The sequence below is a fragment of the Poecilia latipinna genome, unplaced genomic scaffold, assembly GCF_001443285.1.
Source record: "Poecilia latipinna isolate Pla-1442-1.1 unplaced genomic scaffold, P_latipinna-1.0 Scaffold889, whole genome shotgun sequence".
Classification (NCBI taxonomy): domain Eukaryota; kingdom Metazoa; phylum Chordata; class Actinopteri; order Cyprinodontiformes; family Poeciliidae; genus Poecilia; species Poecilia latipinna.
Genome location: NW_015113505.1, coordinates 212,572 through 223,974, shown reverse-complemented (window position 1 = coordinate 223,974; position 11,403 = coordinate 212,572). Strand labels below are relative to the sequence as shown.

General features: G+C 39.0%; 2 protein-coding genes across 2 annotated transcripts in view; both read left to right on the top strand.

Moving 5' to 3' along the window:
- elna (elastin a) overlaps positions 1 to 7,529 on the top strand; it is a 73,209-nt gene extending 65,680 nt beyond the window's left edge. Inside the window, exons 37-47 of the mRNA XM_015048520.1 lie at positions 513 to 548; positions 631 to 696; positions 862 to 909; positions 2,126 to 2,170; positions 2,619 to 2,657; positions 2,778 to 2,867; positions 3,050 to 3,088; positions 4,353 to 4,400; positions 5,681 to 5,716; positions 6,033 to 6,110; positions 6,646 to 7,529. Coding sequence (XP_014904006.1) covers positions 513 to 548; positions 631 to 696; positions 862 to 909; positions 2,126 to 2,170; positions 2,619 to 2,657; positions 2,778 to 2,867; positions 3,050 to 3,088; positions 4,353 to 4,400; positions 5,681 to 5,716; positions 6,033 to 6,110; positions 6,646 to 6,692 — 572 coding nt within the window. The 3' untranslated portion in view covers positions 6,693 to 7,529. The remainder of the gene's footprint in view (positions 1 to 512; positions 549 to 630; positions 697 to 861; positions 910 to 2,125; positions 2,171 to 2,618; positions 2,658 to 2,777; positions 2,868 to 3,049; positions 3,089 to 4,352; positions 4,401 to 5,680; positions 5,717 to 6,032; positions 6,111 to 6,645) is intronic.
- Positions 7,530 to 9,332: 1,803 nt separating this feature from the next.
- The window catches only part of limk1a (LIM domain kinase 1a), a 59,177-nt gene continuing 57,106 nt past the window's right edge, over positions 9,333 to 11,403 (top strand). The window contains exon 1 of the mRNA XM_015048514.1: positions 9,333 to 9,677. Within this exon, the coding sequence (XP_014904000.1) occupies positions 9,620 to 9,677 (58 nt within the window). The 5' untranslated portion in view covers positions 9,333 to 9,619. The remainder of the gene's footprint in view (positions 9,678 to 11,403) is intronic.

Here is an 11,403-nt window from a genome sequence, read left to right as displayed (position 1 = left end):
TCTTTTAAAATACTGCTCATCTGCTTAGACACAAGAAATTTACAGTTAGTAAATTTTGCAAAAGTAAAAATCGGATGTCCACTTGTTTACCAGAACCGTCTGCTGTGGTATCCTCTCCTGTTTTCTACTGCCCTCAGCAGATTTAACAAACAGCCATCAGTAAACCCTCCAATCCTCAAAAAAAAGTCAATAAAAATAATCATATTGTGAAATAAAGTGAATAAATAGAATGATGCAAAAATAGTAAAGTATGTTAAAAATAAAAAGCAAAAGAGACATAATTTAAATATAACTTTACAAATAATGTTGACAAAATATTTGTGTTCATTTTTAAGCTTTGAAAAAAAAAAAACAGACTGATATTAATTAATAGTGTTGTTTGTATTGGTTTTCATATAAATGTAATGAACTGAATGAGGAGTGCAGGGCTTTGTTCATAAATTAAATTAAGCCGATAATGAACGTGTTCAGTCTGAGGCCTGCTCTGAGGTCTTCACTGTTGTTCTCTGCAGTTCCAGGTGCAGGTGGATACGGGTATCCGTATGGAGGTACGTTTCTCAATGTTTCTTGTTAGACGCTCATCGATGTGATGGAAACGACAACATATCATATATGTAACCTTTGTGTCAGTTCCTTACGGTACCGGTATCGGCACCGTGCCTGGGCAGGGAGCAGGAACAGGAGTGAAATATCCAGGTAAAGATATTTCTTTTTCACTTCAGACAATCAATCAAAACTGGTTCTCAAAGAGGTGTGAGAGATTTTCACGTTTCTCATGCAATAACCAAGTCGTCTTAATTCAAAAAGCACATTTGCCTTGCTGTGCTGTGGCCTCATGTGTCTCTCTGGTGTGTTTTGCAGTTGCAGGAGGCAGAGTAGGAATCCCTCTGGCTGCAGGAGGCTACCAAAGTCAGTGCTTGTCTATAAACTCTGTGGTTTATGAAAAACAAGAATTTATGAGAAATAATGTTATTTAACATACCCATATGACATAAAAGGATACAGGGGAAACCAGGAGGTCACAAAGACCTTGTAAAAAAAAAACTAAAGCCACTCAACATTTTCTGTTAGTTTGTTTCTCTATCTGACCAAACTGTTCTTGTGTTAGGATGCCAGAGTAATGTGAATTCAAAAGTGTAGACATTAAGTTCAGAGTGCATTTTAGGAAAGGTCAGATGATGACTTTTATGTTTCTGGTAATTTATTCCCAACATTTGAGTTAAATGGAGTCACACCTGTGGATGTATTTCAAGTGTAAAACCTCAAGCACACTCATTCCTGGTGTGACACCATTGAAAAATGAAGAGGAATCCGTCAAGAAGTCAGAGATGATTGTGGACATTTACAAGTTTGTCTCATCATGGGGAACAATCTTCAGATCCCTGAAGGTGCCACATGGCAAATCCAGACATGATGCTATTCAGGGAGGAGATGGGTTCTGTGTTCGCCAGATTACACCAGTTGCACCAGGTGCAAAATATTGAGCATCTGACTAAGAGGAAATGTTAAAATTACTCTAAAAGCAATATCAAAAGTCAGAAAATAATCTGGAAGTAAACCGAGGAGCAAATACCTTAGTTTATGGAGATATTTCTTGTTGTCTGATGAAGCTAAAATTAAATGTTTTGGTCATAATGACTGTCGTTGCAGTCCTAGACATCCTGCATGTTTTGTAGCAGGAGAAACGAGGTAAATGTATTTTTATACAGACTATGTAAACATCTGGTTTCAACTGAATATGACAAAGAATTCATGCGTCTTCAACATTTGGGTGGTTTAGCGTCACACGGTCAAGATTAAAAACAGTGTTGATATAAAAGGAAAGGAGCATGAAGAGCTTAATAACACACAGTTTTCCCCTGACAACACAATTGTCCGGCCCAGCGCTCAGGGTGACAGTTGGTCAGGACGTGCCGTCACATCGCACTTCCTGTGCAGGAAATCGGCCAAAACCCTGATAAGTGACGAATGAGGAACTGCTTTGATGCCGTTTCAGAGCAGAAAGTATTTACATCTTGTCTTGTCCTTCTGCATTTGTTTCTGCGTTGTTTGTGTTTCTTTGATAGCCTATAAAACAGTCATTTCTCGTCTCTCCTGAACCCTGTCTTTCTTTGCTTCTGCGCAGGTGGACAGGCGGGAGCTGGTGGTGGAGTCAAACCACCCAAACCAGGTAAAATACCAGCTCTCGCTCCGTCACAGCAAACCCTAACTTATCCTGGTTCCCCCTTTAAACGACGACGAGATATTTTTGCTCATATAATCCCAACACAAGAAGAAGAAGTAGTAAGACGTCCAGTTATTTACCTTATAAAGCCTGCAGAATCCAGCTCTACCAAAAACAGCAACCCCAGGAGGGTTTCTGCACCATTAGGAGTTTGCAAATTGTTGGTAATACTGAAGATAACATCACAGTTAGTTTCTTTTTTTAATCCCCCAAGAAAACAAGCTGTGGTGGAGCCCTTCCCAGAAAAAAGCTCAAATCTGTTTTGAGGAATTCCTACATGACCTGAGATGAACTGTGTCGTCTTGCCAGAAAGAAGAAACAAAATAATAAAAATGAAATGTTTTGGCAACAAAAATAGTCTTAGCATTTGCTCTTTTGTGCTGTGTTTGATCAGGTTATGGTAACCTTGGAGGAGGAGGAGTATATCAGCCAGGTGAGAGTCACATTATGTCGCTCTATCTTACTTTAAAACTGTAAATACAGAAAAAGATAAACAAATGTTTTCATTTTAAAGAGTCCAACCCACTAACTGTGTCTGAACCTGGAGTTGCAGGTGGTGCAGGGACCGGACTGGGACCTGGAGGAGCATCAGTCGCACCAGGAGGTGGACAGTACTCTGCTGCTGCAAAAGCTGCTAAATATGGTACAAATAATTAACACACAGGTGAAGGGTTAAAGGAGAGAGAAATGCTGAACTATTTGTTTTATAGGGCATGTGTTGAAATGTCACTTTTATGTCATAAAAGTGTGTTGAGGTTGGTTTTTAAATGTGGGGGAGAGTTTAAAAGTGATGTGCAGTTTTTCGGTGTCCGTTCTGTTCACTAGGTGTTCAGTCAGGAGTTGGACCAGGAGGAGTTCAAACAGGTACATGATGTTCACTCTGATATATGATGCAGCTTCTCCAAGCTGCTGTTTTATACTGGAGATGCTTTCCAGAGACCTAAAAATATTTATTTTCCTTTAACGTTTTTAATTTCATATTTCTGGAATTATGTGGCAGAGAAACAGGTGGAAACAATTTGCGTGGTTTTCAAAATATTCTGTACCTGATTCAATACTTTATCAAACCACATTTTAGTCCAACTACAGCTGCAAGTCTTTGAGATTACTTTGGTCTAAATCTAATCCATGCCGTTGTAGTTCAGACTGTATGTTTAGGGTTTCTATTGCATCTAGCAGGTTTTCTTCCAGTATTCCTCTATTTAACTCTGTGTGATTAGCTTCCCTATCTCCACGTTAGAAAAATATGCCAAGAGCATAAACTGATCTGACCTTAGCACCTATTTCCCATTTGCTGTGTCTCCTTTATGCTTTGGGGAAAACTATAAACAGAATTTCTTCTTGGTTTCTTTTAACAATTAGTCTCGTCTTGCCACTCTGCCATAGCGGCTTTTGTGGCGAACGTGACTAATAGTCGTCTCTGATTGGTTCCCTCTTTGCTCGGTCTGCCGGTTTAGGAGGGAGGCCTTATCTTGGTAAACTTGGTAAAGTTTTGGTAAACTGTTTCACTCACTTCTAATTGGGTTTTATTTCGCCGATTCAGAGTAAAATGGGATGAACACCAATAGTGTCATAAACTTAAAGTTTAGCTTGTAAAAGGAATTTGGAAACAGCGTATTCTTCCTCCTTCCACGACGCAATCAATCGTTACTTTATCACGTAAAAACCCAATGAAATACATTCCAGTTTGTGAGTTTAATATGACAAAACATGCAAAGGTTTGAGGGCGATATATTCTTCTGAGAGACTGTGTCCTGTTCCTCCACCAGTGATGGAGTGTAATCACACAGCAGCAGCCGGCAGCACAGACTGTGTTCAAGCTCATCACAAATAGATACGTCGCTAATCTCTCTCCCAGAGGTCAAAGGCATGTTGGGCTGTGCTGCAGATGGTGCGAAAAAGTAAATAAATAAATAAAAAATTTAGGAAGCTGCCCATTTTATGTAGAAGAGACATTTTTCAAATTCAGTAAATAAAGAAAATGAGGTCAAGCTGTGCTGTATTCTGTTTGTATTTCTCTGATTGTTGCTGATTTAATTTACTTAATTTTTGTATTTATTTATTTATTTATTTATTATGTCATCTGGCTGAACATAATCCCACCAGTACCTGCTTTTTAAATCCACAGGTGTGGTTCCTGGTTATAGTGGAGGATACCCTCAGCAGTACTACCCAGGTACATAACTGTCTTCTTGTTACATTTTCTTTATGCTTATAAATCAGTGATGAATGTTATATATATTATGCTTTATATGTACATTTGTATTTTTGATAGAAACGACTGATTTGTCATGCCATGAATAAGCAGAGATAATTTCGTAATCAGCTGGAAACAGGGGCTTGTGTTCAGTGTCGCAGTCTGAAGCTGCATCCAGGCAGACATATATTATTGAACAGCTTTAATTTTTCATGTCTGTTTCTGGATCAGGTGGATTAATGCTGATCAGCCGCTTTTCATGAAATGTGAATAAAAAAAAGAAGTTATTGCATCATTCATATTTATAAATAATTTATTTAGAATAAAGGCTAAAAGAGGGATGAAGCCGTAAGCTACTGAAAATTGTCCTTTTTTTCCAGTAAATTAATATTTCTCTCATTTAACAAAGGAAGAAGAAACACAATTTTAAAATGTTTACTAGGGTTTATATATTAATAAGATTCAATTTATTTCTCTGCCTCTGTTTCTTGAAATTTTTACTAATCCCTATTCCAGATTTTCCAGATTTACATTTTGACCTGTCTATGTGAGACACATTGTTGAAGTCTGCTGTATTTTGTAGTTCAGCTCCATGATATAATATAAAATAAAAATATATTTAATCTTGTGACTGTATGATGTTAATGAAATTAATTTAATTTTAAATGTAGCTATTTTGGATTCATAAAGCTTGTCCTATTCAAAACCCACAGGATGGTTTATTTGTGTCTTATGTTTATAAAGAATTAAATTACTTTAAAAACAAAAATAAATGACAGTTTTAACTGCAAGATGTTTGCATAGTTATGTTTCATGGCGCAAGTTCTCTCTCGCTATCCTACTTAAGCAAATAGTGATCAAAGTTAATGTTCACAGATGTTTCTAAATATAATCCAATCGAGGGAACCACAAAATGTTTGGACACTTTGCAAAACAAGTGTCATGAGTCTTTCAGCTCATGACTCATACCACAAATGTAATCCACTAATATTAAATTTACACAAGTGCTGCTCATATGTTGTAGCAATGAGCCAATAAAAGCATTAATTGCCTCTGTCTGCGATGACTCACATCAGCATGCTGATTGCAGAAAGGAGCAATCAGCATGCTGATGTTCCTGATGGTGATGAGCTTCTGACATCACCATGTTTCTGTTTGGTTCTGTTAGTTATTATTTGACTAATTGGGAATACTCATAGACAGGTGAAGGCTTTGATACTAAGATGTCTTGTATTTCCTGTGTTTTTGATGTCGTTTAGGTCAATATGCGCCAGCCCCACTGACCCCGCAACAAGGTACCAAAGATCAACTTCATCACCTTGCTGCACATTTAATTACAGTCTGAGGGACCCATGATGTTCCTGTTCCTAATTCAGATGAACAGCTTAGAGATGACGACATTTATCCAATGTACCAATGTGTGTGTCAATAAATTTGTTGCTAAGATTTCATTAGATGACAAATGCAGAGCTTTAAAAAACTGAAGGAGTGAAAACAGCATGGAGCAAACATCTGGTTTATAACATAATACTAACACATCAATTAATTTAGCATAGGAAGTAGCATAGCTATAATAAAACAATGTTATTTGTTTCTTTTGTCATCTTGCAGCCAAGGCAGCAAAGTATGGTGCGCTGCAGGGCTTCCTTGGCGGAGGAGGCGGCGGAGGAGGCGGAGGCTTCTACAGAGGTGAGTGACAGTCTTTAAACCTCCACAGTTATTAAAACCTCTTGTAAAAATGTTTACAAAAGCCTTGAAAATGGAAAGGTTTGTTGATGCCACGACTGAATCTCACATAAAAATGAAGAAAAATCCAACTTTTCATTAGAGTTTATATAATAATGATTAGTATAAATAATTGTAGCCAAAGTATTTTCGGTGGTTTATACTCAGACTTTGTTAGTTGATTGGAGTGTCTACAAAGTTTTAGTTGGTAATCCAAGACTTTTTCTTTGTTCCTCCTAAAAATGGGGAAAAACAAGAGAGCATGGCAGTGAGCTATATAAAAACACTGATCATTTTGATCTTCGTGATTTCTTAATGCGGTATTTATTTTCACACTAAAGGTTGGATTTTTCTGCTTCTTCCATTGTACAAATGTGATTATTTCAGTGCAATAAGAACACACACAAAAAAAAACTGCAACCTTAACATGATTGATTATTGTCGAAGCCACTCCTTGGTAATGAACTAATAACTCTGCTTACTGCGGTGTTCCCTGTAGGTGGCGCTGCAGGATGCCAGGGTAAATACTGTGGGAGGAGGAAGTAGAGGGTCTCCAGATCCAGTGACCTCAAGAAACCATGGTGCTACTGCATGATCTAGAATGTACATTTTATATGCAAACAAAGCCCGATTAGACAACCTGTATAGATGTTTGTTGTTGCTTACTTGACTTTAATGTCTGTTTTTCTACAAACCCACCGACCCAGAATTTTGTACACGTTCTGTTGTGAACATACGTTATAGATAGTGCCTCTAAATAATCATGTATGTGTTCCAGTTAATCAGCTTTAACTCTTTGCACTCCGTCACAGGAGTTAGAAATGCTTCGTGTCTTCGGTGAGTGTGTGTGTGTGTGTGTGTGTGTTTTTATTGTGATGATCAGGCTGACCTTTGTGTTTTAATCCCTAAAACAAGTGGACGAGTCTCACCCGTCCGAGCAGAACCCGTCGCCTCTCGGGGAGGGTTGGTTTGGTCAAAGCTCGCCCAAACGCTGATCAGATCTGTCCAATCTGCTCCCCGCTCTTCCTCCGCTGCTATTTTTAGCCGTGCCGAGTGTAAAGCGGTGGGAGCTTGCTCGGGCCAACCCATCTGCTCTCTGAGATTTTGCTGATTCTTGTCGCTGTGCAGTGAAGTCTCCTCAGCACTTCCTGATCTTCGAAGAGCAGAAAGCTGAAGGCAATCGAAACGTCTTTTGATGCTTTACAGGGAGAGAAAAGCAGCTGGCTAGAAGTAGATGTCAGGCTGACATGGACTTTATGTGTGGTTGAATGTTGTGTGTTGTCTCATTTATGTTTTTTTTTGTTTTGTTTTGTTGTTTTGTTTTTTTTTTGCCTGTTTAATTGTTTGGACTCATAGCTTTATCGTTATCAGGAAAACATAAAACAAGAACAATCTTTTTGCATTTATCCTTTGTTACTAATTATTATTACAGGCTTTGTTTAATGGGGGAGGATGTGTGTTTATGTGAGGCATAAAAATCCTCTTGATTATTTACTTGAGCTGCTTTTATCAGGCTTTACTGACCAAAGGTTTCTGAGTGCTGTTGCCAATGTGACCGCATCTCTCCATGTGTAACTATGTACTGTATTTTTGACTAATTTTGATGTTAGCTGGCTTCAGTTTCTCTCACTCGGGGCTGGGTAAGAACTGTCTTTGAGCCTCGCCAGGTTGGACCATGTCAGATGTGACGTGGGATGCTCTTCATCTTTATTTAAAACTGTTTTCAGAAGGAGGAACGGTGTGGTTTTGCACTTTTTTTTTTTTAAATGATCTCCACGACACATGCGACTCGATCCTAGACATCCTGGCAATGTTTTTGCTTTAACAGATAACAAAATAAATGTGTTTAAAGAAGCTGTTTTCTTTTTGTTTGCTTGTCTCTTTCTTTAAACACCAGAACAACTCAGTTGATCAAAACCATGTTAGCTTTTCCAAATTTTTATAAAGACTAATAAAATTTATTGTTTTACAGCAGTATTTAGTTGAAACATACATTGAATAAAAACACATTCACCTTCTTTTCTCAATGTCTTAAGTTTATTTTAGGTCAGTTAGGATTAGCAAAATTATTTCTCTTTTAAATGCCACAATAACGAGAGAATATGTCACAGATTTATTTAGTTATGTCTTATATTAATGTCAAATGTGTCACTTAACATATCAGAAGTTTACAAAGTCGTGACATCATCAACGTGGCACATAAAGGTACTGTTTTACATTTTTATTGCAGCACAGCCACAAACTTAAACGGAATAATTGGGACTTTTAAGTATTGCATGAATGGAAAATAATGTTTACATCATATCTCCAGAAGCCGTCTAATTATGTCAAAAAGTTAAAGGATATGAATAGTTTTGCGAGGCACTGTGTAAGTCCTGCAGTTAGTGTCCTAGATGGAGATGATAAAGCCATGCTGCTGTTTCCTGAGGCTCTCCAGGGACAGACGCTGACCCTGGACTCACATCCTGCAAAAGAAGCTGACTCTGTTTTCTATCTGCAGCAGGGCTCCTGTGGAACCGTACAATGTTCACACTGTAGTTGTATAACTGGTGATCTACAACGACATAATTTCTGTCAAATGTCCTCAAATAAAAAATAGGATGAACGGAAGCTTGTAAACTTGGTCCCAAGTGTCAGAAGAGCACAGTTAAATGTATTTAAAAAAAACTGCTACAATAACTGGAGACTGGAAAGATGTTGCATAAAAATCTTTTGAAGAAAAAAAAAACACTTGTCCTCCATGTTTTCTTCCTACTGGTATAACTACTGGTTACATTCTGGATGATTTTAAGTAACTTGAAGTAACTACAGTGGTCTTGGATGGTAACTTATGTTAAGCCATTTGTTTTTCTATAAGGTGTAGACATTTCAAATCCGATTCAAAACTTTCCAGTCAAAAACAGCAGTTTTTTTCTTTTCTTTTCAGAATACCTTATATGGATACTTGCTTGCTTTCATCTAATTCGTTTAATTGATATGCGTCTTTCTGTTGTGACTGTGGCAGTAACGAAGCATTATTTTATCTTAAGACTCTCGAATGAGATATTGAAGGCTGATCACAGTTTTAGTTCTGTGTTTCCAGCTGTTTTTGTATCCTAAACAGTGATTAGATTATATGTTACAACGACTTGCCATATATAGATTCCTCTCTTCTTCTTCTCCCTCCCTCCGAATGGGAAACAAATCCTGAATTCATTAACTGGGGCGTGTTCCCGGTTGGCCAGCCTCTGTATTTTCCTCTCCCCGGCTCTGCCACTCCATTGGTCGGCGGATCTGTTGAATGAACCGCCGGAGAACCGAGCGAACAGCAGCGGGCAGGAGGAAGCAGCGTGGGCCGCTGCGGCTGCGGGGATCGACCGAGGCACAGCCAACACCAGCACCGGGGAAGCGCGCTGCGGTGGAGCCGCTGGGGGACGTCGGTTACTGGTTCTCTGTCGACCAGAGGTTCTCCGGAGGAGACCAGAGGAAAGTGAATGAGGTTGATGCTGCTTTGCTGCACCTGGAAGGACGAACGCATGGGAGAGGAAGAAGGTGAGGAGCTGGCTGCTGGGGTGGTGAGGGCGTTTAAAAGGCAGAGGACGCTGCAGACAGAGAGGCGATGAATGCGGAGTTGTGCTGTTATGTTTGACATCCACTGATCAGATGTGAATTTGTCAGCGTTTCACCCAAAGGGAGGCTTGTTTGGGCATGTTAGCGCTGATTCTGAAGCCGTGTTTTCCTCGAGTTGATGCATCCATCATGTTTGTGTGCACCAGAGACTCTCGCACCAAGCTCACTCTGCGTGTTCAACCAGTAAAAAACATGACTGTTTATGATCAGATTAAAGATGAACAACAAAACGGTGAAAAGACGAGACTCTTAGGTCTAAATGAAAAACAACTGCTTTTCTAAGTGCTTATTACCATTTGGGTGGGTAAAAAAAAGGACATCATTTCACAGAAATGTAGGGTTTAATATTAGCTTCTTATTTTGGTTGTGTTGTAGGTTTTTCATCTGTCCCTCTTGTATTAGACTGTGTTAGTCCTGTCCCCTCATGTTCTATGAATAGAACCGCGCAGACTTTGCATGTTTACATTTGCATTGCAATGATTCTGCAAGACATATGTGCTTCACCTGTACAGCTCATGCTGTGCGGGGGAAGATGAGGGTGTGTCTGTTTGCTTTTGCTATCTCGTCTTGACAAATGCAGCAAAGAAAGAATGACTCTTAGACATTCGACTTCAGAAACCAGTGAGTGTAGTAACCCTAAGCCTGTTTTGCCACTAAGCTCTTCTTTCCTTCATTTTTCAAAGAGATGGATGTCTTCCAAAGTCTCCTGTCTTTAGCTGCAGCCAATGCCTCCTCTGCAGTGAACGATGCCTCTCATATTAACTCATCCAAAGGGGTTTATTCTTCCTGAGACCAACTGTTTTTCTCATTAGCGAGAAGGAAGGGAGCCGTGAACAGCCCTTTGCAGGCCGCCCTCAACACTGAGGTCAGGTTAATGTTTGCACACGTCGCTTTGTGTTGTGCAGATTGCCAACTTTCAGGAAAACTGTTGTGCAACCTCAAGATCTCAGGCCTTCAATAATACATGAGCGACCACATTAATGCTACTTTATCCCATTAGCTGTTGTGATCTGCCAAAAATAAAAGGAAGCAAAGTCCTTAAAACATATGGAGAACTTGGATGCAAAATGGTTTGCTAGACGGGTGATGAATGATAAAGTAACCTTTGGGTTGGAAACATTTTAGTAAGAACAGCATCTTACCTTGTTTTACCTGTTGAGTAACTTGTTAAATAGTTCTGTGAAAATGCCTTTTTTTTTTACTGGAATCTCCAGGGAATCTCTTCCACTAAAAGTTTTCTAAAAGTTAGCCTCAACATTGAACATAAAACCTTATGAGAACCATCAGATAATGTTCCGTAGAGGCTTCTACAGTCGCAGTGTAACCTTTAAGAAATCATCCAGAAATGTCCTGCATTAGTTTCCTGAAGTCTGACCAGAACTTTTATGATATTCCATAAAGGTTTTATAAAGGTTAACTTCCCTCTGACTTACAGGACGTCATCTAAAGAGCAATTAGAGGGAGAGTTACTTTCGTGTTCACTGAAGGGAAACTAAATCTTTCACAGTGTAACCAATTGAGGGACTTTCCCTAAAAGATAGCTCGAAGATACCAACACCTTTCATGAAGTAATCTTCAGACAGGTTTATTGGAGCGTAGATACAACTTTTACAGGGACAGCTGTAAAATAAATTTTGCTGGACGATAA